This window comes from Gymnogyps californianus, chromosome 14, assembly GCF_018139145.2.
Source record: "Gymnogyps californianus isolate 813 chromosome 14, ASM1813914v2, whole genome shotgun sequence".
Taxonomy (NCBI): Eukaryota; Metazoa; Chordata; class Aves; order Accipitriformes; family Cathartidae; genus Gymnogyps; species Gymnogyps californianus.
The window spans coordinates 4,144,000-4,170,714 of record NC_059484.1 but is presented as its reverse complement, the minus strand read 5'-3'; the positions used below and the strand labels follow the sequence as shown (position 1 = coordinate 4,170,714).

Sequence of the window (26,715 nt, the reverse complement as noted above, 5' to 3'; positions counted from 1 at the left end):
TTTGGTTGAATAAGAAGACAGTGATGTTTCCTCAGGGGCAGGCAGCCTCAGCAGTCTCTGCTGAAGAAGGGGATTTCCTTGACGAGGAAAGCGAGTAGTGGGATAAACCAGACACTTATGGCATTCTACTGTCAAAACCAAAAACTCTCCTGTAGATACTGCACGGGAGGAGCAGACTGCCCCTCTACTTTGCAGGTTTCCTAGATAATACGTAGCACTCTGTACACTTTGACTCTCATCACTTACTCTGTGTGCTTTCTTTCAGCGAGGTGGCATTGCCTGTGGCTCTGGAGCCAAGCATATCCGTTGCACCCGCCGTCTCCTGTGTTCTGGCTAGGTATGGCCAGAGAACTAGAGCTGAGCTGCTAACTTTATTGCCTTCCCTTTCTTTTCCGAAAATTTCCCGTAGTCTCTGCGCAAACACCCTTCCACACCGGCATCACCTACACACCTACTCCGTACCACGCCAAGCTTAAAGGAGCAACTGCTCTTTAACACGTACGAGAGGAGCACGGCGACGCCGGCTGAGGAAGACGCGCGCCTCTCACACGTCTCCTCACAAGCGCCCTCCCGCCCGGGTCGGATACCGCCCCCGCGCCCAGGCGCATGCGCTGTTCCACTCCGCGGGCTGGCGGCACCGCGCACGCGCGCGCCGATGTGGAGCTGGGCGGAAAAGGAGCGGGCGGGGGGAGCGGGCGGGCGGGCGGTGGCAGCAGCGGCAGGAGCAGCTCTCGCGAGAGCTGGGGCGGCGTTGAGTTTGAACCGCAGGAGCGGCGCCGGTGCGGAGCGGCCGGTGGGGCGAGGTACCGCGCTGCGGGGGGGGGGGCGGGCGGGCGCTGTGAGGGACAGAGGAGCGAGCTGTGAGGCGGGCTTTCCTCGCTGTGGGGCTGTTGCTGTCTCTTTGCCGCTCCTTCTCTGCAGAAGGGCGCTGTCAGGCGGCGGGGCTGTGGGGTCGAGGGGCTCGGGCAAGGTGGAGGAGAGCTCCTGCCTCCCTCCACTCCTTTCGTGCTGCAGTGTCTGGGCCTCTGTGGTCTTCAGGCCCTTCCCCTCGCCGGGGTCGCGCTGCCAGTGCCTTCCCCTGCTGATTCAAGTGGGAAAGGCTGTTTTCTCTCCTACGGCCCCCGGAGATGCTGCGTCAAGTGAAGTGGGGGGGAACCCTCTCCCCCTCTGCCCTTTTTGCCCGTTAGGGTTATCATATGGGCAGGGGGCGTTTTCCTGCGGAAAACAAAACCGACGGTAAGGCATTGCCTGTATGCGTGTGTAACGTGTTGATGAGGCTCTTGTTAAGAGCGTTGTGCTGGGGCGAGTCATTTGTTTATGTTGAAGTGGGTCAGGAAGGTGTGCAAGCAGTAAGTGGAGAGTACCATGGAATGACTGGCCTGAACTGCAAAAGGGTTATGTCCTGAATTAAAGAATAGATATAACGCTGCACTACACTGTTTAAGCAAAGTGCTAACAGAGCCAGTTGCTGGTTTGCCGAGTACTTTATTGTGACTGAAAGATCAGGTTGTAGTCTGGTTTTTTTTTTTTTCTTTTCTATAATACTTATCCACCCAAGAATGTGTTTTGTGGAAGGCGATTAGCCCTGAAAATAGTTCAGCTTGAGTGTGCAACTTGGTAGGTGAAGAAATGGACTTGTTTAAGTAACTGAATTGCACTGTAAGGGGAGTACCTGGCCTAAGGGAGAGAAACTATCTTGCCTGTTATGTTAGTGATCAGAAAACTATGTAGGTGCTTCTGAATAGATCAGCTGTTACATATCACCCTTGGGAATAGCAGGTTAGCCAGAAGAACAGTTACAGAGTGGGAGAAGAAAATTTGCATGCCCGGAGAGTGCCTTTTTATCTCCTACCCTATTATTTTTATCAAGGAGTACTTAAATGGTTGAATAATGAAGGTCTGGAGCACTCAGTACAGAATCCGTCATAAAATGTTTGAAGATAATTAGCCAAAAGTGAGTAACTCTCTTATAACTCTTGGTACAATAAATGGAGACTGATTTCTATTATTTCATCTCCTACCTGCTCACCTTACTACCCATTTAATTTATCTTAAAACATTATTTTCAGCATCGTTTACTTAATGTCATGTGTTATATTAAATTGCAGGCAATTACTTTCCTATATAACAATACAGGTTTATGAACAAGCTACCTGGACTTGTCTGATGAACTTAATCCAAAATTGACAATGAAGAGTTGAGGAATCTGTGCTCCGAAAGCCATACTTGCTGTTTTCCCTAATAGTTAGCAAGGAATGTGTGACTAGGAAAACTATTTCTCTTTTCCTCTGTACTTCAACTATAAAAGTCAAGAAATGCCTAAGATCTTTTTTAATATTATTCAGTAAATGATTTTTTTAAGATCTCAAAGATCCAGATAACAGAGAGGAGCATGCAAAAGAGATTGAAGAAGTAGGAGGGAGCAAGACAAAATCCCCAAACAATGCTTAAAAATTCTATGTGTGCTAGAGGACAGTGACCCTGGGTGTAGCCTGTTTGCTTGCCCCACAGGCCAATTGCAGAGCATCTATCCTTTGGCAACATTGCCTGATCTGGCTGTTTCTAAACTATCTGACAGCTGCCTCAACTGAGATTCGAATAAGATTTGCATTTCTATGGGGTTTTAGTTTGTGATCAGCATTTTCATGAGACGGCCACAGGCTTTAAGCCTTTTCAGAAGAGGACTGCGACGAAGGACTGCTATAATGGCAGCTTATAGTCATCCGGACTAGACAACTGTTGCCTTTTTCCTCTTTTAAAGGTGGAGTATGAGAATAAGGTCAAGAAAGACTTAAATGGACTTCTGAAGGTGAGTTAGATGTTACTCAAATTTAACTTAGTAAGCTAGGAGCAATCAAATTGGTATGTTGCCTCTATACTGTTGTCTGATCAGAAAATAAAGCTATTTTTAAAATTCTGTTTATGAAGTGAATAAGGATTAATTCATCCCCTTTACTAATGCAAATGCATGCCAGGAGTGGCTGCCTATATGCTTGTATTGCTACATCTACTGTTAAACATTTCATTATTAAATTGTACACAGTGTACGTGTCCTTGCACTAGTAATAATATTGTTTATTCTTGGTTATAGGTATGCAAAATTCCTGTCTTTCACTGGCTTATTTTAGCATAAGTGTGCAAAACTAGCGTTTCAAGCATTGCAATGGTTAGATGTGAAAAACTGAAGTTTCAGAGCCTGGCTGGATAAAGTCTCTTTGTATGTGTTAAGCTTGAATAACAGCAAGTGATGGAAACTGTGAAAAACAGAATTTGATAATTTCTGTCTCTGAAAGGAATGAGCACAGTTTCGGCATGATGTACTTTTGCATGTTAAAATTATTTTTTTTCTTTTACAGGAAGCTGTATACACTTAGTATACTAAGTAACTCTTAGTGGAGTTAACCATGTTGAATAAAAATTAGCAAAAAAAAGTTAAGGCATTACATTACAATAGTGACTCTTAACATAATCTCTCCTGTGTTGAACTGTGAAATTTGCTCTTGATTAAGACCAGCATCTTGCTAACATTCCTAAGTATAATATATGTGCCAGTAAGAAACGGCAACAACTAAATTGTTTATGTAAAAAGAAAAAGCACACAATAAGATCTCCAGTGAAGAATTACTTTAATCTTGAAACTATATAAAAATTACGAACCCTGGCTTTGAAAAATCAACTGCAGATTTTTTTCTGTTTTTTGTATATCATTGTTACGGCATACTTTCTGAGAGAACTCTTGGCTCATGTTGTTCACAAGCCTGAGCTGCTTAACAATTTCTGTCTTAATAGAATTTTTTTGCAGTGTGCTGATTTAGTAGATTTGGGAGCAAGCAGTTATACAAGCTTATGGTGTTAGTTTGACTTGATTTTTATTTTTTAAAGTATTTTTTTGTTTGGATTTATGTTGACTAACATTTTTCAAAATTCAACTTTACTTGTGTCTTATGTTGTGATAGGAAGATAGAAATGGATGAATTTTCCGAAACACATGATGAAGAGATGGTTATTAACAAATAGGTTACCCGCAGTGACTTAAGTTTCAAGTGGAAAACAGTCATGAAGGACTTCATTAAGCACTTAAATAAATAAAAATTCCTGTGTTTAAAATTCCATATATTTTAACGGGGTTTCTATTTTTGACTCTTTCCTTCAACTACATTTATCTGTTTCTATATCCCACATAATGTTATTAGGAGTAAACTATCCTGCTAATACAGCTGCCTACATGAATCTTAAGTGTTATTTGTGTACACAAGAAATGCTATACTTAGTGTGGCTTTGTTTACAATACCACAGAAAATATTGTCAGCCACATGCATAAAAGTGTTTTTACAAGGTTATTTTCTAGCATTCTCTTGCATATGGCAAGATAGCTATATACTAGGTTAACTCTGGTTCTAGTGTGCTAGGAAACCAGGCTGGGTACACAGGAGTTATTTCGCTGCATGTTATTACTTAAGACATAGTCAGGAATAAGATGTTAACCAAATTTATTGAGAAATAGCTGCTATGTTACTGTTCACAGGACTGTTTGTTTGTGAGCTGTCTTTTTTTTGTGTCTTGTATTAATGCAAAAATATATCCTTGTATCCTGATTAAGAAAGGAAATCCAATAACTTGTTTCAGATTAACTACTGTAACTTACTGCAACATATTTTTTAATCATTTTGTGTTTGCAATGTTGAAGTAACAAAAGGAAGAAAAATGGAGACAGAGACCATTTTAAATCTTAGACACCAACTCAAGGAAGCAGAGAATGAGCGAAGAAAGGCAGCACAATATGGCTTGCATTTATTGGAGTCCCAAAGTGAAGTTCAAAATCAGTTGGATCAAACACGCCGTGAATTGACTGAGAAAACTGAGGTGATGTTTTAAACTTTGAGTAAAAAAAGCAGTCAAGAACTTTAACTGTTTTCTGAATGTCAGAGGTGTGTTAAATGCCTTTTAGAGTCTAGATTTATTTTAATAAATCTTTTTTTAAACTCTCCTAAACCTAATAAACTTTTCTAGTTTAAGTATTTGTAGAGAGGGCTTTTTATCTCTGCTCTAAGATATTGAGCATAATTTTCTCTAACTGGGACAGGGTTTCATAGCTAATTATGCATCAAGTGTTCAGTACCGTGTAGGATTAATTGCCTTTAATGTAAAATGAATACTAAGTGCTAAAGTAAATTTGTTTTAGAGCATGTGTTTTGGGTATGTTTAGCAATTCACTCATGTTATGCACTCCATGCAAGCTTTGTATCACTTAAAGCTGCAAAAAGAACACTAGCAGCAAGACTGTAAAATTGATTTCTTCTGTAGTGAAGTTTTCAAATTTACTAAATACCAAGGGATTCTGAATTTATTAGTACATTTCTGTACAGCTCAGAAAAGAAAGTAGTGTAGTATTGAAACATAGAGGTATTATTTAGTCAACCAGTTTTCTTAGTAATTGTGCAAGAAAATTCCAATCAGGAAAAACCTCTTCCACTTTTCATAAGCACTTTAATTTTGATGTTTGTTTGTTTTCAGTCAGCCCATGCTTCAGATATACCATTTGTCTTCATTTAGGCTGTTTCTGGCTGTGCATCTATCCCTTCTTTTGTGATAGAGCTAAAATGTTTGTGGTTTTGTTTGTAGTTTTTGTTCTGGGTTTGTTTGGTTTTTTTACCACCTGGAGAGTTGTAGCACCCTGCTGTTCTGAATGAAGCCTAATAACTTATTTTGATCGGTTTGCCATTAGTAAGCTTAGTGCAGGAGAGGCAGCTGGAAAGCACAAGTGAAAAGGAAGGCAGGGCAGGATCATCCTTTTCTTCAGACAACCTGAGATGGTAGCTACTATGTTGTAAAGCTGCACCTATAGGTTGTAATCCTATGTTACAGGCTGGAGCAAAGTTATGAGCTAAGCTTGTGTGAACCAGATGAATTAGTAAGTTAGATTCCAAGGGCAGAGGGAAGAAATTGCGTGCTTTCATACAGTAGAATAACATCTTGTGTGGGAACTGTGGTTATCCAACAGATTCTTTTGAGCTTTTGAATCTGTGGTTCTCTTCTTTGGAATCTGAGAGCCAAAGCAATTACTGTGAACACAAGTGTAAGTTTTAACAGTAGGCACAGGAGTCTTTCAGAATAATCTGTGTACGCTTCTGTAAAACTCTGTGTAGATATATCATGCTAGATTTTTGCCTTTCTTGGGTCTGGCCAGCAGTGCACTCCCAAACCTTTTCCATGCACTGTCTTTATCTTTGAGTTAAAACTCTTGTTCTGTATATTTGAGAGCTAAGCCTGTCCTTGGTAAGCCGGTGTCTAGGCCACAGAGGTCAATTTCATACCTGACAGCTTCTAGTTTTATATTGCTTTTTTAATTCTGGTTTGTGTTTTAACAGTTATTTTATTTAAAAAAAAAAAAAGAAAATCTTGCATCTTTAGACTGATTTGGTTTTGGTATTTACCTTTTCTGCTTTCAAGACTCTCCTTTTTTTAAAATTTTTTTTCTTCTCCTTAATTGCTAGCTGAATGGAAGAGTAAAACGAAGCTGCCTTTTATAATTAGCAAACATATACAATCGGGCATAGAGGGAAGCTGATTAAAAAGTCATTCTTCAATCTGGAAGGGTTGATGGGATTTATTACGAAGAGGTAGACAATTTAGATGTCTTTACCAAACGTTGAACTCGGCTGTTCTGCAGCAGGGGAACACTTGATGGACTTCAACAATTTTTAACATAATCGGGTTCTACGGTGGTAGAAAGGACATGTAAGCTCTCACTAAATTTCTGTGTTACGCTTGCAGAAAAGATGCCCACACCCTTCATGTTGGGTGCAAAGAGATATACAGTTTCCATGAAGAAGAGAATATTACACAGCCAAATAAGTCATAAAAATTTCAGAGTGGTTTTTTGGTGTGGTGTGGTTTTTTTTTTTTTTTATTTTTTAGAACATGGATATGACAATTCCCTAATTGGGACTTCAACAAAAGGTTGAATGAGCTACAAGTTTTAGGCATTTAGTGTCTTCGTTCTGAGCCTGTATTTAGTACATTGTTCCCCAAGCATTTATGAATATTACATCTAGATTTATTAGTATGTTATTTCTTTCAGAAATTTGAACAAGAGAAATACTCTCTTCAGAGAGAAATTGAACTCAAGAATCGGATGTTGGAAAGCTTGAGTTTTGAATGTGATTCCCTTAAGCAACAGCAAAACATGCAGCTGGATAAACAGAAAGAACAGCTTGCCAGAGTCTATGGACAAGAAATCAGTGACCTTAAAAACAAGGTTTGGCAACTAATATACAGCTAAAATGTTGCTAGTAGCATTTTAAAGAATATGTATTTAACTTGTAATCGCACACTTACTACCAAAACAAATCTAGTAAATAGTTATAATGTGTAGGAGCTTGTTTGGTTGGTTTTTAATAAACATCTGCATAGTTACATTGTGAATTACATTAGATTTCAAAGCTTATTTTTAAAAGTTTACTCTTAAGTTCTATTTCTAAGACGTTTCCTGTAATTAGAACACAGTCAAAAGTATTGTTCTTTTCAAGAATTTATTATAAAATGGTACTACTTAGTTGTCAACTGTCTTTAAGTTGGAGAACCTGAAAGCAGAACTAGATGAAACCCGACTCTCAGAGAAACAATTGAGACACAAAGTGGATCATCAGAAGGAAATAATTGCTGCCAAATCAGAAGAACTACATATGATGTCTGAACGTGTGCATGAGACCATGTCTTCAGAAATGCTCAATCTTCAGCTAGAACTCACTGAATTAGAAAGTGTGAAGGTACGTGACTAGCACTTAATTATTAGGAATGTAGGCTAGTTGAAGATAAAATTCTGCGCTTTTGCTCATTTCATTTTTAGATGCTTTGTGTATACTTCTACCTTATGATTGGCTTACTATTAAGACAATATGTGTCCTGGTTTCGGCTGGGATAGAGTTAATTTTCTTCCTACTAGCTGGTACAGTGTGTTTTGGACTTAGGGGGAGAATACTGTTGATAACATGCTGATGTTTTAGTTGTTGCTAAGTAGCGCTTATCTTAAGCCAAGGACTTTTCAGTTTCCCCTGCTCTGCCAGCAAGCAGGTGTGCAAGGAGCTGGGAGGGAGCAGAGCCAGGGCAGCTGACCTGAACTGGCCAAAGGGGTATTCCATACCATGGAACGTCATGCCCAGTATATAAACTGGGGGGAGCTGGCTGGGGGGGGGCGGGGAGCAGATTGCTGCTGGGGCATTGGTCAGTGGGTGGTGAGCAATTGCATTGTGCATCACTTTGCTTGGGTTTTATTTCTTTTTTTGTTATATTTCTTTTCATTACAATTATTGTTATATTTTTATTATTATTGTTAGTATTATATTTCATTTTACCTTAGTTATTAAACTGTTCCTAACCACGAGTTTCACTCTTTTCCCTGATCCTCCTCCCCATCCCAATGGGAGGGGGGAGCGGCTGCATGGTACTTAGTTGCTGGCTGGGGTTAAACCACGACAACATGCACAGAAAAATAAACAGTAGCCTTAATAACTAGACTTCAATACAACCTCTTCTTCAAGATAATATTTTGTCTTAAAAGTAATTACTACTAACAAACCTGTTTGGTTCACTTGGGGCTGCTTTTCTTCAAATTGTTTTAAAAACTTTTTATTTCATACTTGATTTTTTTTTTTTGTCTGTTTAGGCCAATGTTGAAGAAAAGCTGAATGAACTGCAGTACAGTAAAGAACAATTAGAACTCATGAACAGTAACTTACGTAATCAGCTGGAGCGTCTACAGGGAGAAAAAGAAGAGAGGGAAAAAGAAGTTGTTTCTTACTGTAATGCATTAGAGGTATTCTCTTAATTTTAATTAACAGTGGTAGATAATCCCTGAATTCTACAAGTTGTAGTACTAGCTTTTCAGTGAAATGTGAGGAGTTTTGAGAGAGGAGTTCTGAGGAGAGGGGGGCGGAAAAGAGAAGGCAGAGGAAAAAACAGATATTGGCTAGTCATGTTTGGTATTGCCTGTTGCTAAATACTCTCTCTGTTGGCCTTCTTTTGTGGAAGGCTGTGTATGGAGATCCTTTGCGCCGCAGTATTCTGCGTCATAACAGGACCTTCTCACAGGTCACTGATATAGTTCTCATTTTTATTTCAAGTTCCAACTGAATGCCTCAGAAAATTTTGTACTGGGGAGTAGAGGATTTGTGACTAAACACAGCAAGGCTAATAGTCTCAATACCATTAATCCACTTGATAAATAACAAAGTTTTCCTTTAAAGGTTTTAGTTGTGCTCTTGTCCTGAAGAACAACTGGAATATTAAGCCTTTTAGTGAAACAAAATTGGTTGTCTCTTACTGACTAGAACTGTATGCACAGTTAAGTACTGCAGTACACTATAATCTGTGCTAAAGGCATAGGAAATGAAAAAGAGGTAAAACTATCTGATTAAATTCATATATGGAGTACATCAGATGCTTAAATGACTCATATCCTCTTTGCTTTAATCTAGAAAGCTCGTGAAGCTAATCAGGAGCTTCAGGTTCAGCTGGATCATGCAGTGCAACAATCTTTGGACCCTACAAGTAAAGGCAATTCTCTCTTTGCTGAGGTACAATTATGCCACAGACACCTGAGAATACGCGGAGAAGAGAAGAAATACTTCCGAATTTTTATTTCTTACATTGCATTGACACTATTAGATATCTGTACCTGATCTGGCCAGCATGAATCTCTATTCCTCAAATACTACTTCAGTGTTGAACTGTCTAGGAACTGACCTATGGAAAACAATTTTTATGCACACTCTGAAGTTGAGGAGTTAGTAAACTTAATGGAATCACTTAAAGTTACCTGGCTATCAAGATAGAAGGTGGGACTGAGGGTTCATGACAGTTCTGTCTGCAGCTCTTAGCTCTAAGTAGTTTTGTTCATCTGGTAAGCCTTCTTTAATGCAGAAGATAGTATGTGAAATATTAAAAGATGCTGATAAAAGCTGTCTTTTAAAAACATGCTGAAAATGGCTGGATGTTTGAGCATTTGGGAGAGTTTTTCAATTACTTTTTGAATAAGAGTTCTGCTGCTAAATGCATAGGAAGTTATTTTGTTTTCTGACAACACCCAGGGGATGCATTAAATTGGTACACAGTTCATATTTTTTTTTAACTATTTGTTCTGATGCCAATGGACAAAATTATTCTACAGCAACACTGAAGCATATGAAATGTTACTTTATTTTGATATCAAAAGAACAAAAGAAAAATCTGTTGTGCTTTACTGATTGGGCTTCAGCTGCTACAGCACTATCTACTCTTATCTCAGAGGTAATGACAATACTGCAAATTTTCAAGTACTGTTGCTGGAAAAGCAGTATTTGCAGAACCAACATCAATTGCTAGGCAACATCTCCTTGTTAAAACTTGTCATCCAAGTGACAACAAGTGTTATAATTTTCATAGTAATAATTGTTAACAATGTTCTGTAGGTGGAGGACCGTAGGGCAGAAATGGAACGACAGCTGATCAGTGTGAAAATAAAGTATCAGTCACTACAGAAACAGCATGCATTCACTAGAGAACAATTGCAAAGAATGAAGGTATGACCATTACTGTAATACTCCAGGGTTTCCTTGGGGTCTGATAAGGCAATGCTTTAGTACACAGTCTAGGGGATTTGATTATCTTTAAAATATGATACAGTAGTCTGGGCGGAGGGAAATGGGATTAAAAACCAGTGAGATGTCATTTGTGCTATTCGACTTTTACAGTACATCAGCATTTTTCTATTGCTACTAGTGCTACTACTTTATCCTAGAACTCCAAGTTATACTGAAGGCGCTATGTTTGCTTACTTTGGCAGTAGTTGTTAAATGCATAAAACACAACTCCTGTCAGTCAAACTAGCATTCAATTTGTCTTGGCAATTGCTTTTTCTTTTCTTATCAAATCATTCACGTAGTAAGAGAATTTGTGTATTAATTGTGGTTGTCAGGAATGACTGTAAAGGGCAGGCTTGTACTCTGTCCTCTGATCACACTGGGGGTTTTTTCCCCTCTGGGTTGCTCTCTTGTTTTTGTGTTTGTCCATATTTTTCTTGCTTTTCCCTATCTTTAGTGCAAGAATAAGTCGTAACTTTTGTCATAACTATTTAATTTAGACTACACTTCTATAGGATGGGAGCCTGTTGGTTAATACTGTTGAGAACTAGTTAGCAGAAGCTGATTTACAAGATAATGTAAAGGTCATGCTGCAAAAGTGCCAACTGTTTTCACGTTGGTCGTCTAATTTTTTCCAACACAAGAGTGGATCCTTTCATTTTGATCAAATACTTGATTATGCAGTTTGAGGAGAGTGCTTAAACATCAAGAGTGATGATGAGGAGTAACACTGAAGATACAGGTTTGCGTTACCTAGCTTTTGTGGAGAAGTAAGTTGAAAATAATTTTAACAACATACTTGAAGGACAAGAAAAGAACTACTGATGCAGCAAAGGATTTCTCTTTTACTAAAATCTGACCTTCTTGAGAGCTAAAGATTTGAGTGAGTAAAGTTATTGAACAGGATCAGTTTCTTCAGAAATTTTCTCCTTGTAACGTGAGTGTAAGTCAGTCATACTGATTGAAGGTACAAGAAACATTCCCAACACTGAAGATTTTCACCAAGAACTGAGGCAAATTGGTATCCCTGTTCTACTACTTAATGTTTTCATTTGGAATTTCAATTTGTACTCATTTGTCCCCATAAAATTTCTTCCGGTATCAACATTGGAGATACGTAGTTTGTTAGGACAGCTGTTTTGCTTAAGCTGCTATCTTAGATCCCTGTTAGGATCCTCTCTGGTTTGTGTTGCATTGTGATGCTGTGCATTAAAGCTCAGTCTGTAGTTAACAGATTTCTTCATTCAGCAGCTGATTCCCACAGTGTAGTGAACTGTTGTTGCAGCTTTATTTGTCAGAATGTCTGAATGTGGTATTTACTGATGACTTCTGAAGATCTGACTCCTGAACAGAATGTAAGCAGTATTCCTGTGAAAGTTTTACCATGTCTGGTGTATTTTTCACAGCCCACAGTATCCCTTCCGGTTTCTTAATGTTTCTGTTCTTTGTTTTTATGTAGATTAGCTGCAATTTGCAATTCTGACAGTTAGCAAGTGGGCTTTTAAATGAAAGGGGAAAAGGTTAGGTGTCTACGTGCTTGGGAAATGTAAGGATAGTTTTAGTCAGCCAGTGGGGGTTAAAATTTTGCCTCCCTTATGTCCTGTAGAAGCTATGAGGAGGAGATGATTGAATCTTTCTTTAGCTCTAGTTTGTGTACAGAATCACATCAATATCCTTTACTTGACATAGGACATTCTGTAGGCTAAATGCTCTTCTCTTGCCTTCTCTGTTAATCTGTAGTCTAATTTGTTTCAGTTGATCCTTTGCCTGTAACTTCTCCAAGTGTCCTGCAGTGTTACCTTATCCATACTGACTAGACTGGTAAAAATGCTACAGTTACCACTAACACCCTGTTAAGTCTTTTCCATTATTGCATTTCATGTTGTTTCAATGTCCGATGCATCACTTTTAACTGAATGTATTAAGGCCCTCATACTATGATATTAGGATGTTAACAGCATCAGAAAAATCTGCTATAAATGCACGACTTCTTTGATAAACTTCTCCTTTTGTAATGACAAAGGATGTCCCTTTGCTTGAAAGGATGCATTCCACTGAAGGAGTAGAAGCAGCTGAAATTCTTGGATTAATATTACAGAAGGCAAACTTAGTGCTTTCCACACCTCAGAATCAGAACTGTAAAAAAAGGGTTTTTAAACTTGATGAACTAGAGTGTTTTTTCCCAAGTGAGAAGTTCTCGATAGATGCATTTTTAGCTCTGATAAACAGGCCTGGACTATAGTTTGGTTCTAGCTGACTTGGTGTTTACGGTTTGAATGTGAAATGTTGTGTGTGTCCTTAACAGTATATTTATAGGTTGCTTGGTCAATATGGAGAAAGATATGCCACCTCAGGACTACTGTTCAATAAGTTTTCAGCTGTCCTTAAGATTTTTAGTGTCAACCTATGGTGATAATTGTGAAGACTACTGAGTTTAAACATCCAGTGTGCTTCTATATTCAGGATTAGAATTACAAGGCTTGAGTACCCTAACAGTTCTGGGTAAGAGGCTGAGGTTTTCAGTCACTTAACCCAGTATTTGTTGCAAAGATTTTTTTTTTCCTTTTTTCCAGCTGCAGATGGCTACACTGCTACAGATGAAAGGCTCTCAGGCAGAATTTGAGCAGCTGGAACGCTTACAGTCGATGTTGGAACAAAAGAACGGTGAGATAGAAGATCTTCTTATGAAAGTGAGACAGCTAGAAAAATTTAAGGTATGTGGTCTGTAATTAAGTGGAAAAGTAATAATCAGAAGCTAAAACATGAGAATAAGAAGAATTATGAAAACTGTCTGAAGTCCATGCTCAGGTTTGAAAAGGGATCCAAAGGCTATCCATACCTTTATTTGACCAAAGTTCCATTTTACAGCTGGAGAACATATACTTCTGAAGTTCAGAGAAGCAGAAAATTCTACACCACCCAAGCCCCGGTTTGGAGAAACAATCTTTTCTGAGTTCCTGTTTGTAGCACCTTCATATTTTACACAGTTACCTGTAATGTTTAAATTCAATTACTTTGTCAAAGTTCGCTGAGCTGTGACATCTGATTTTTCTCTTGGAAGACATAACCATTTCACATTTTTACTGTGTGTACTTAGGCTTTATCACTTCTTAGTCTCTCAGCTATATTGGATTTCTTGGATATTTATTTCCTTAATGTGACTTAACTTTGCAGTTGAAGCATGCTCTTTTTCAGTTTTTTAGAAAAACTGAATTGCTTAATCATCCTTGTAAAGCAATTTCTTCAGTCCTCTTATGCAACTTGATAGCATCTGGTCAATATTTTGGAAGGTGAGAAATACATGAGAACACCGGTATGTGCTATTGTAATGTTACTGATGTTTGTGTGTATACAGAGTGAAGAACTGTAGCCTTTCTTACATACTTACGAACTCGTTTGGCCCTTTCTTATCACAGCTTTGGAATGTAAACTTAGGTATATTAGCTTATGCATTAGGATTATGCTTTCCAGGATAGCGTCCTCTATTCTGCATTTAACCAAAGTGGCATAAAGCTAGGCTTAACCCATTTTAGTAAGCAATTGAGACAGCTTGATTGCTTTACCAGTTTTGTCATGTATAAGCTTGATCAGTATTTATTTTTGTCTCTATGCCATAAATAAGTAGTGTCAGGAAATTAAATGACTGATGCAAATAACCATCAAAAGTACCTGTAGTCAGTGACTGACAGAAGCCTATGAGATCTGTGGGACAGTATTAAATCTAGTACTGCTTGTTCAGGAAAAAAAACACAAAAGAAAAACCCCAGAATGTCACATGTTACTGATGTATTTTATAGAAAGTTTATTGCATTTATGGCATCTTTACTATGAGCCAAGTTTCTCATCTAAAAGAGGCAACTGATGTTGAGATTTTGGACATTGATTAACATGGCTGGTATTCCTTTGGGGTCCAGCTGCTGAAGCCTAGAAATAAAGGCTGAAACCAATTCCCTGTGGGTTAACTAAATATCCTGTATTTTCAAGTAAAAAGGAAGATAACTGTTCTGCAATGCTATTTGAAAACCTTCTGGAATTGAGAACTTGCTTTTTTATTTCTTTTTCTTTCAGTGAATGAGAGAGAACTGTCAGTTTCAGTGCTATTTGACATTTGTAACAGATGAGGAAGTACTCAGAGCAACTGAGCTCTCTTGTATGTTTAAATGCCCCTCTGATGAGGCTTCTCCATAGAAATGCATGGAAAATTTTACCTAAGGACTAAGCTAATGTGCTTCTGAAAATTCACTGTTTGACAACCTGACATTTTTTCTTTATCAGACTTTATATGAGAACATGGAAGAATCCAGAGCTAGTAGTAGCTCAAAAGGAGGAGAGTCTGAAGATGGTTACTACGCAGATTTACTGAAAATGAAACTTGACAACTCGAAGTACGTACTTAATGGTCTGAGGCCTAGAAATTGGTCGTAGTCTGGTTATCTTCTAGCTACTTGTTTTTATTCTCCCTTTTTTTTTGTTACTGTTTGTATGTAGTCCACTGACTGTATGTGCAAATATGCTCATTGTCTCACTTCCTAATGCTGTGGAACCATCCTGTCTTCGATATAGGACTGACAGTTGTTTTGTTTGTCGTTTTACTTACTGTTGCAAAAGATAGCAGCAGAACTATTTTATGTTATTGTTGCTTTCTTCTGGAAATGTTGTTAATACTCCTAGATACAATATAATTGAGAACTTAAAAAAAAAAAAATTAAAAATTAACCTGTAAGGGAACTTTATGAAGCTTCTTAAAGTCTATAGGCTGTATATATTTCTCTTCTAAAAAGAGCCAGATAATAACACTTGAAATGTTTTATTGGACTATTTAGGTGAGATGTGTTCTTTGGCTAGTGAATTCCATACCTATTAATTAGAAAGCCCATAGTGTTTGGCCTCAGGACTGTTTTTAAGCCCTCAGATGGAAGTATTGCACTTCCAGCAGGAGGCAGTGGCCTGCTGTGGGAATTCCTGAGAGGTCTGTCACCTCACTGTTGTTGCTATTACAAGAAACTGGCATGATCTGAGTACCTTAGGATCACTGAGGAATGGTGATTCAGTGCTTATGATGTGGAAGTTAACGGCCTCTGAAACAGAGGCAAGGACTTGCACTGAGTATTAACATAATTATTTTTGTGTTGGTCGCTTAGAGTAACACCTTTGTGTTACTTGTATTGTCAGTTATAGAAGTAGTTATATTAACTTATACACAGGCTAGAAAAACCCCAATGAAATAGTGAATTTGTAGGTTAGGGAAGGTTTCTCAAACCAGTTATGTATGCATGGGTGTGTTGTTCAGCATACAGCTTTGTTTTTAACAAGCATTCTATCTCCAGTAACTAAAGTCACTGCTCTGTCAAGTTCAAGTGAAAACTTTCATTGTACTGGAAGAGGTCTCTTTCATTTCCTACTAGTGTATAAATATGAATTTTATGTGAAGTTGCTGAATGCTTAGTTGACTTTGTATCTGCTGCTTTACTGTGGGGAAGGGCGGGGGGGGGGGAAGAAACCAAGTCTGAGTGACTGTATAATTTTCTTCCCACCGCAGCAAGGAAACTGAAACCTTGAAAAATGAACTATCCTTGCAGAGGATGAAAGCTCTGTATGAGAGCCAAAGGGTTCTGGAAGTTGAAAGGAAACTCTTCACAAATGAGAGGCATTTGCAAGCTTGTCAGAGTGAGAATATGAACTTGCGAGTTATGCTGGATGAGCTAAAAATGAAGTATGAACCTGAAGGTAAATACTACTTTTTCATACAGAAAAAAATAAGTATTTGGTCTTCTCAACCTTCACAAGTTGAATGACATTAAACAGGAAGACACTGGGTTAGTTGCGGATGTAAACTGATGTTTAAATGGCTGCCTTTTTGATAGTAACCTGGTCCAAAACCTGTTGAACTGAAATAGTAAAGCCCTACCTTGCTCAAGGACCTTACTTCAATATGTATACTAACACTAATTTCAGAAGACTAAAGAGTACAAATTAGTGTTCAGAGGCTTTATAGAGTATAGCTGGATAACCATAGTGAAGTAGGTGGGAACAAATTCTCAGGAGGTGCTTTTCATAACAGTAGCAGTATTTTTCTGTTGATGAGAAGTATCAGCTTTCTGAATGTAGGCAGCTGATATGAGCTTTGTAATAAGTGCAAAGCTTTTAGAGGAAAAACTGTTTAGTAGCTGAAGTTAATATGGATTAAGTTTTGACAGCAGGGGCCCACCTGAAAAACAGCTGATACCTGGGTATGTGCAGAAACAAGCGAGTTGTAGTCTGTGGAGGAAGATGAATGGGGAACCAGATGAGTGAATTGGTTTTGGTACTTGTCCATACCCAAAGAATTTAATTTTTAAATCTTTGTTGTGGAAGCTTACCTCAGCAGCCTCCAAAATGGAAAAAAAAAAAAATAATTGAGCATATTCATGTAGTTCAGAGCATCTAATTAAAAGCCTTGGTAAAACGGCAGAGTGGATGGGGAGAAAGAGATGTTGTCTCTTTTTCAAGCTAACTTCTATTGGGATGCTTACTTGCTGATAACATTATATGAAGGGACATTCTTTAAGGGATGTAAACTGTCTATTAAGAATTATTCCAAGGTCTTTAGTCACGTGAAATGTTCTTTATTAGTTTTATTAAGAATATGTTGGTGGACAAGTTAACTCCAGCTTCACTTGTGTACAAAAGGTATATTCCTTTTTTCTTAGAATTACTTAAAGGCACTAAAATTAAAAAGAAGAGGGAGAAGATTCCAGTGGACACTACGTGTGAATACTTGGACAGCAAAAATACTTCAGTAAAAGAAGTTGCTCTCACTCAATTGCCAAGTAAGGAAGAAACAAAGATGATTTCCAAGAACTTGGAGCAAAGTGACGCTTCTCCAAAAAAACATGCTCTTGAAGCACCACCAATAAATATAGCTCTTCAAGCAATGCAAAAAGTAGTTGAACTTGAAAGAGAAAGAAAGAGAGTTAAAACTAAAGATGAGAATCATGATGCCTTTACTTCGTATAGCAGAAGTGGAAGTAATTCCTTGACTTCAGCTGCCCCCAGGTCAGTGTCAGCTTCTGTCTATGGTCAAGGCAATCAGCACAGACCTGCATCTCTTTTCTTTCGCTGCATGAACTATGCTATCCACTTCTTTATCTATTTCCTCAGTATTGCATGCAGTGTAATTCCTCAGCTCCGGCTGCCTACGTTGAACCTCTCAATGCCTTTTAGAAAGACTAAAATGATGACTAATGAAAAAGACTCTTGAAACTGTAACAATCTTTGAAATAACTTTCCCATTATTTGAAAATGTTTAAGGTGTGCAGATAGCATGACAGCTCACTCGGTTTGCTCTAACTTCAGAAATAGGACTGTTTTCTTCGTCCCTTCAAAGCTACCACACACCTGTGTTACATATCACAGTAACAAAGGCAATAGGTATCATGCTTCGGTTTCATACCTAACTTCAGCCCTCATCAACTTTCGGATTTAGCTAGAAGCCTAAAAATTATTTAAATGAAGTAATTATTAACCTGAATTGGGTTAACAGAGCTTACATTGTACAAGAAAATAGACAATTAATTATGCTATTTGTGTTGTCACACAACTGACTGCCAGAATCTGGATGCACGATAACTAGAAACACAACTGCTAAACTAAGATCAGGTTTTTTCCCTAAACTGAGAATTTAAGTTACTTTTTGATAGATGGTAAAGTAACTTAGAACAGTAATTAGCTCCAACTTTTTTATCATGGTAAAAGGAATGCTGATTTTTTTTCCAGCTGATGCTTTTGTATTCTGTTCATAATCTTCGTAAACACGTGTTTGAGTGTTTGGGGGGAGAAAAAAAATCTGGGATAGTCCTAGATGTTTTGAGCTTACAACTTGCTAATGTCTGCCAGTAAAAATTGCTTATTGAATTTAGGATGACAGCAGCTTCAAAGATGGAGGAAGGCCTAACACATGGAAACCTGTACAGTATATCCAAAATGAATGGCATTCAGAAGTAATTGGATTGATATTTTGACTCTTGGATCAATTACTCAAGGTTGCATTGGATGCAATTAACAGATCTAAAGTAACCAAACAGTACAATCTTCTGAAACAGTCTGGAAAGAATGTGGCAGAAATAGCAGTTTAAGGAGCTATATCAAAATATGCAGGGACTGTTACTGAGGAAGAAAGATCAGGGAGGTCAAACATGAGTGGTGAAAGTTGAGAAGAAAGATTGGATAATTTAGTGATGGTATTGTGTTTTGACAGTGTTCTGTACACATGAAGGAACAGATAGCATGTAACCTGGGTGTGAAAAGTTTTAGCTTATTTCCTCATATTTCCTTTGGAAAGGAAGAGACAGTGTCTGCCAACAGCAAGCTGTTGGAAACAGTTTATGTGAACTGAAGGGGTAAACCTACCAGAGGGGGGGTGAGGAGAGGAAATTATTTTATGATATTTGAAAGCGGAGCGAGTGGAAAAAGTGGAAGAGGAAGTCATAGTTCAGAGGGAGGGTTCTAATCTTGCACCCATTGCCCTTGCTTCAAATAAGGAACAAAACATAAATCAGTAGACTTAAAAAAACAAACAAACAAACCCCAAACAAACCGGAACAACAACAACAAAAAGCCACAAAACTCCATATAAGCTTTTCAAGTTGTTTTCAATGGTAGTATGAACCTGTAAAAGGCAGGTTCGATTCATGTTTCTGATTGTGTTAACGAACTACTAAATCCCCAATTAATGATGTTGTTAAGATAACATTGAGGATTTACTTAACCCTGATCTGTTATGATTTGCTATGAAATACTCCGATTTTATCATGACTTCCTATTTGAGAGGTTGGATTTCTAAACACTAAAAGACTCTCTGGACTGTTCTGTGATGGATGTGGCCAAACCCTATGTAGGCACACAGCTAAATGCAAAGGCACAAAAAATACTGGCAACTTGAGCAGGAATGTGGACCTGAAAATGGAGAGTTTGGGGGAGGAAAAAATAATTGGCATGCCCATGGTGGATAATTGTCAGTGTTTCACCTTGTGTTAAGTAAAGTGTGATGCTCTGGCTGAAAAGGCTATTGTGGTCATTGGGGGTTATTGTTGTAACTGGAGTAGTTTTTGTGCAATAATTAGTCTAGCTCTGTCATTATTGGTCGATGAAATGTGGCAGTGAAAAAGAGCCATAGTAACTGTGAAAGGATTGCAAATTTCATTTCTAGAAAATGGTGTTTGAAAAGCTTTGTCATCTTAGCTTAGGAGGCAATGAAGAAGCGGTCAGAAGTGATCTGTATGTACTTGTATGGGTGACAAATTTCCTTGTTGGAGGAGTCTTGCTTGCTAATGTGATTTAGCAAGGTAAAACTAGGTAACCTTGAACCAATAGTGTATGTATGTATCTGCAGTGCGTGTGTGTGTATACTTAGAAAAGTTTAAAGCAAGTAAACATTGGAATACTTTATTAAGCGATGGTACTGATTAGGTTATGGCATGTGAGTGTTGAGAACATACTAGTTGAGACTAAAGATTTAAATATTTAAGTGATTATTGTTAATTGCTATCGTAATTCAGGCAATGCAAAGGTTATAGGTAGTGATATCTTTTGTTAGGCCAACTGATCAATAAAAAGATACACTTCTTTATTGAAATGCTTTTTTTCACTTCTGAAACTGAAATAGCAAATTCCAGCCCTTGCTGCCCAACTTAGTTTGCATTTAGATTTAAGGTTGCTTGCTTTGGTTTGATCTAAAGAAGGGCTTGTGTGCCTAAGAGCTTATTTGCTCTTTTAAATTATTTAGTTGGATTACATATACCAAGTCTACCTCATTTGGACTTTTGTTCAAATGCCTATAGCCATTCGGCTCAGCAGGAGATCTGGATAACTAATACTCTCTTTGTGGTTTTAGGCATGTGGCATTCATCCTCAGGAAGTAAAGCTCCATCTGATGAGACTAGTTGATCTTCCTTAAATGGGCAGAAGGAACCCCCATTACATCTCATTTTTGGAGTCTACAAAGTCAAAGCTTGATAGAATCATGTTATAGTTGCCCAAGCATTTTTTTTTAAGTGGAAGTGTTTAACTGTCATCTCTTCTTTATGATCCATCTATTTCCCTGTGCTAACGCTTCATGAAATATGACAGTGCTATAAGGGGTGGTCTATGAGCTGGCTTGGTATGAGGACTGTGGTGGGTTAACTTTGGCTTGCTGCCAGATGCCCACCCAGCTGCTCTCACTCCCCCTCTTCAACAGGATGGGGGAGAAAATAAGATGGAAAAAGCTTGTGGGTTGAGATCAAGACAGGGATCAATTAGTCACAGGCAAAACAGACTTGACTTGGGGAAGATTAACTCATTGCCAATTCAAAATAGTGGGATGGTGAGAAAAAAAGAAAACCACCTTCCCCCTACCCCCAACCCTTTTTCCCAGGCTCAACTTCACTCCTTCATTCCCGACTTCTACCTCCTCCTCACCGAGTGGCACAGGGGGGATGGGGAATGGGGGTTGCAGTTAGTTCATAACACTTCATCTCTGCTGCTCCTTCATTATAGTGAAGGTTGGTAGAAAACAATTTTAAAAGGGACTGGCTGCTTTTTGAACTCCATGAGACTTAATTTCAGAACATGATGCGCAGCTGTTAACTTTGGAATCTGTTAACTGAACTCATTCATTTGTCCCTTTTCTTGTTATATGTAGCAGCCTGTAGACATGATCTATTTACACACTAGTAAAACATGTATTTCTCAAAAAAATTTAATTCAGTATAGTTCAACAACTTGTTGGCTGTAGAATAAACAGTCCTGAAGCATTTGCAGGCCAACTATAAGATACTAAGAATGAAAGAGGAAAAACTTGTTTGCTTGGATTGTCCTTTCATTGTCACATTGAAGCTCAATTATTTGAATCTTCAGGCATTTCTGAATACCTCACTGCCATAAACTAAGGTTTTCATAAGTGAAGCAAATTATGGCAATCTATTGCTGATCCACATAAAAGCTGTAACTAACTTAAAAGTGTAGCTCACTAACATGAAATGGCTCATTTATTTCATCTGCATAAGTCAGTGTCAGTCCTCTGATAAATTACTTAGGTATTGATTAACATTGTTCTAGTCTGAGGAAGTTAGCTTACTTTATGCTGACTTGCATAAACATTTTGGTGTGCATTCGAAGCATAAAAAGATGATTTTTTCCTTTCTTCAAATAATGAGTTCTAATAGCTCTTTACTTTTATGAAACTGTGATGTTTCTGATGTGAATTTGATTTCCAGAGTTGTTACACTGTACGCTAACAGAATTACGTAATACTGTAAAAGGGGAGTGTTTTGTATAAATCTAATTGTGCTGCTTTGGAACATAATTTAAGTCAATTCAGTTGTTCTTTGGTCTTTTGGTTTGTTTGAGTTCTTGCTTTGTTCTGTATTTTTATAGGGAATTCTTGTTGGAAATTTTGGCCACTAGAGTAATGTTTTTGGTGGCCTTGGACAGAGGTTGTTGTTAGGCAGAAGAGTGGAGGGACAAATGAAGAGAATCTCCCATAGGAACAGATGCATAGACACAAGCTATCCATCCCTAATTACAGCTGCTAGGGAAGCATAGACTGAACTGCAGACTGAACACTTAACCAGAAGACAATTACTAAGAAGACACTTTTTCTCCTTCCCTGAATAATTGGTTCTTGTTGTAACCATATAATTATTTGGCTACTTGCAAGTAGCAGCACATCTAAAATGGAGGGCAGCTGGGGGAAAGCTGACTACAGACAAAAAATGGTTAGCCATCAGAATTACGGGTGTGGACTTACTACAAAGCAAATGGTGGAGCAAACAATGCTGACCTAGGGCTGATGCACAGCAAAGCATAGTTCTCTTTAGTCTATTGAGACAGTGCTTATAGGAAATAATATGCAGATTGCTTGCAATGGATAAGAATAGTTTATTTGATATATTTGTGTGAAGATAGACTGGGGGGACACGAATCTGTAGCTAAATTTCCCCAGACTTTTTTTGTTACAGCTCCTTTCCTAGTCCTTCAGCCGTATCTCTCTATATTGCAAATAAATCTCTAATAACTGGGTAGCAGCTATTCTTGTTTGGAAAACCATCATTGAAAGCAGCTGTAGATTGATGTGGGTTGCTCACTGGAGGCTCTTGAGACCACTAGAAATCCACAAGGTCACTAGAGAATTGCTTTAACCGATGTGGTGATGAATCAGCATAGAATTTGTGTTGGTATGTAAAGCAATGTTTAATTTGGAACTTAATTTTCCATAATATGTTTTGCTGTGGAATCGTGTGTAATAGTCAATTGGTTGGTTGTGAGTGACTTGGTTGAGTAAATACCACTATTTATCAATTTGTTCTAATGACACATTTGTATGTTTATTAAGTAATTCTTAAATAATCAAAACATCTGATTGTGCTTAGATGTCTAAATCTTGTTTTTAACTTGCCTCTTTAACAGTAATGTGGCAGTTGTATTCCCATTTGCATTCACAGCAGAATTAAAACATGTCAGTGGACAAACGATGTAATATAGAGCCTGAAAATAAATTTTTTCCAACAACTTCTTTTCAGATATTCAGGCATTAAGATGAAGGCAGTAGTAGTGCAGAACTAGGTTGGAAACTAGCATATTGCTTTACGTGTAGTTCTTTTTTTGGTGGGGTTAAAGCAAAATGCTTGACTTCGTCATGTTTCTGTTATGTTGCTGGGACTTTTCACTTGGAGTTGTGCTTTTGTGGACTTGATTTTCTTTATGTGCATGGCACAGTCACTGTTTTTTTTAAAGGCTGATCCCAACTAGTTAACAGATTCAGTGACCTTTTTTACCAAACATTTCAGCAGATAAGAGGAGGGAAAGGCTATACTTTTAAGTGATGAAATGTGAATAGGACTGATAGAAAAATGCTTTATTTTAGTCTCATTCTTAAACACTGCTTGCTCTGTCTTTGCATATGGATGGTCTTGTATGCCAGTTGGCTTGTTGATTTTGCTTAAAACTCTTATTTTAGCCCTGTTTTTTATTAACTAAATATGTATTTAGAATGGTTGCTTTGCCTATAGGTTAACAGCTGAATCCAGATTTGAAACTACGGAAAAAGAAGATAAGAAAGAAAATAAAATCACGACTGAGAAGAAAACACAAAAGAAAAAATATACAACGTTGTATGTATCTTCTAAGCCAACTTCTGAAACACAGTGTGCTCAGCAATAAAACTTACATTTCTGGAAGGAATCTGAACAGTTTGGAGTCCTGCTTCAGCAGGCAATACCGAGTAACTTATGTCACACATAAATGTACAGGTTCCTAACTTAGATATTGATCTGCCTTGTTTTATGAAGAGTGTGATTGTGTTAATGAGAGTTGCACTTTTGATGTCTTAACTTCCCAGAGGGCACCTGTGAAGTTCCCTGGCAATATGACCTGAAGTGTTGCCTTGTCTTGAATCTTGGTTAAGTCTCTAAACATGTGGTAATCGTTATTTGTTTGAAGCACAGTGCTATTCTGAAAGATAAGTACTTGCTACTGAAGTTTTATTATACAGTAAGACAGGGGTCCACCCTGAGCAAGACGGACTCGACAATGTTGATGCAGAACTAAGTCATGTGCTCCTGAATTTCTTCCAATTCCTGGATTCAGAATTCTTCACATTTTTCCCCCTAATGTGTAATTGTTCATCTTTCAGACTGACCTGATTGCAAAGGCGCATGTGAATCTTTTTATGCATTTTGTGGGATAGTATTCTTTTGAAACGCTATATATTCTTGTATTTGTACTAATAATTAAACCTTTCTTTCTCTTCCTTTCTAAAATGTAGTCTACATTGCATTTGAGGCAAAACATTTATCTAAAGCTGTCCATTTTTTGATTGAGAGGTAAGGTATTTTGTAGACAGGGTTTTGTTTAAAAAAAAAAAGTACCACTCAATAAAAGCTAAGAAATCGTGATGCACGGGCTGTGTGTCTTTGTGTTTTTAGAAGACAAATCTTAACTTTCTGTAACTTTCTGTTGATACTTCATGCAGAATAATTCTAAGAACATTTAAGCTAGTTCCATTGATTTTTTTTTTTTTTTCAGCATTTATATGGAAGTTTAAGATTACTTCATTTGAGTCACTATACTACAGTTTAGCCCTGTCTAGTGAATCGGTTAGCTACTTTCTAAGTAAAAGACTCAGTATTTAAGGTTGAAAGCTCTTTAAGACTTCTCCTTTTAAATCCATTATGAAAAAATGTCTTGGGGAAGAATCTTATAACCCAGTCGGTTTTAGATTTGACAGCTTGATCTGCTATATGTTAACTTCCATTGGTACTTTGGAATCCAAGACTCCTAACATGCCTCTGTATTTTAAGAGATGCAACTTCAAGCTCATGTCAGATACTGCTAGTCAGCACCAAGAGACAGTAAAAGTAAACATGCTATATAAAGAAATTTTTTTGTTGTATTCTAGCTTTGGTCAAATCACTGTTTCATTTGCTAGCTTGCACTGTAGAAGTGATGCTGACTGTAATTTTTCCACCATCACCAGAACACTTCTAGATAATGTACAGATGTACCTTACAAATCCAGTGTCTTAAGTCATCTTTTGCAGAAATGTAACGGTGTTTGTTACAGGTTTACTTTTAGAGAAATTCCTAACTACATGTGCCTTTATGGAGCTGTTGAATGTACCTGTCGAAGACAACTGTTTGGATATGCTTGTTTACAGTTGTACCAGTTCAGAAGTGATGCCTAGAATTTTGTTAACTATGACTGTGCACATGGGTGGCTTTAGCTCGTCAGTCACTCTCTCAACAAATATCGAACTGTAACAGTTTGAGTGACACCAGAAGTGACTAAAGATGTGGTGAAGTAAACTTAAATGCGCAGGTGTGGCTTCTCACTCTCCGATGCAGTTTGAACTTGTTATCGGTCCATTTCTACATAGTTAAATTTAGGCACAGCCTGGTGGCTGTTACTGCTGTTGTTGAACAAAACAGTCATAAATCCATGTCTCATAGAATCTATTTGTATTACTTCATCAATCTAAGAAATATAGTATCTATCCAAATCCTTCAGTCTCCTGTTAATGAAGTCTATATAAACTGAGACTATCTTATTTCTTCTTAACTTTTAAGATATTCCATGATATTACAGGATGCTAACACATATCCATGAAATAGTTCTTACTCTTCTTGACTTTGACCACACATGTGAACTTAAATAATACTACACTGAAGAAATCATGCTTTTTATGCTACAGAATGTTAGAAGACAACCCATTTTATGCAAATGGTGAACTTTGTTTACTCTCACTATACACTGAAGTGTAAATAGCATAAAACAACTAAAGTACATAATTTTTTTTTAGTTAGAGGAAAACTTTCAGTAACTTGACATTGGATGCATGTACTTTAAGTGGGAGTACTGAACTGTAGATTGTCTACTAAGACAGTTTATGTTGAGCTACTTGGCATATGAAATTTCTAAATGTTTAATTGAAATAACTTGTTAATTAATGCTACAAACAAAACTAGGATGTCATTTCAACAAATGAATAAAACTGATTAGGGTTATCTGTGCCCCAAAACTACTGCTTTACCTGTACTGTTGTAGTTTACTTAGAGCATGTAGTCTTTATCATCTTAGATAATACATGCATGCTTACAAGTCTTTTGCAGAATTACAACTAGCAGGTGTGGGAAGATGCCTGGAATAGAGGCTTTTGTTGTGCCATAACATACTTAAGGTATTGTTCTTTAAGTGCATGAAAATATTTTGCATATTTTCTTTCTAGTGCATCAGTTGCTTTCCTGCAACTGTGCTGACAGATCTTGGCATATAATAGAATTTAGAGCCAGGTAAATGCAACTGTTGTGTTCTGCTTAAATTCTTCTGTATAACAGAAGTTAGTATAGCTAAAAATTGATAATTAGATAGTCAGCATTTTACAAGATCTTGTTTTCTGAAATTGATAGCAATATTAAAGGAAGCAAGAATTCTCTCCTTTCTTCTTCTGCCTGCCCCCCCAACCCCCCAAAAGGTAAGTTCTACCCATGAATTCCCTAGGCAAAAAGATTTTTATCTTTTGGGGAAGCAAGGAATTTTCTACTTGCCTGTAAAGACCTTCTGCCTGGAAAAAGACTTAAGG

At 37.7% G+C, this 26,715-nt stretch overlaps 1 protein-coding gene across 4 annotated transcripts; it reads left to right on the top strand.

Annotated features, from left to right (window-relative positions):
• The first annotated feature begins 746 nt into the window (after positions 1-746).
• Positions 747-24,532, top strand: SPDL1 (spindle apparatus coiled-coil protein 1). 4 transcript variants are annotated; one of them, XM_050905180.1, is made up of 14 exons: positions 1,194-1,236; positions 1,871-1,954; positions 2,762-2,809; positions 4,688-4,863; positions 7,082-7,258; positions 7,575-7,769; positions 8,666-8,815; positions 9,477-9,575; positions 10,449-10,559; positions 13,193-13,333; positions 14,895-15,004; positions 16,159-16,346; positions 17,309-17,654; positions 23,648-24,532. In XM_050905180.1, exons 4-14 carry the CDS (start codon positions 4,705-4,707, stop codon positions 23,796-23,798), a joined length of 1,827 nt encoding a protein of 608 aa, XP_050761137.1. In that variant the 5' UTR covers positions 1,194-1,236; positions 1,871-1,954; positions 2,762-2,809; positions 4,688-4,704; the 3' UTR covers positions 23,799-24,532. The 4 variants fall into 4 exon arrangements, with proteins under 4 accessions (XP_050761135.1, XP_050761136.1, XP_050761137.1 ...); XM_050905177.1 differs by lacking the exon at positions 23,648-24,532 and having other exon boundaries at positions 17,309-17,859; XM_050905178.1 differs by lacking the exons at positions 1,194-1,236; positions 1,871-1,954; positions 23,648-24,532 and adding an exon at positions 747-803 and having other exon boundaries at positions 17,309-17,859.
• Positions 24,533-26,715: the final 2,183 nt, after the last annotated feature.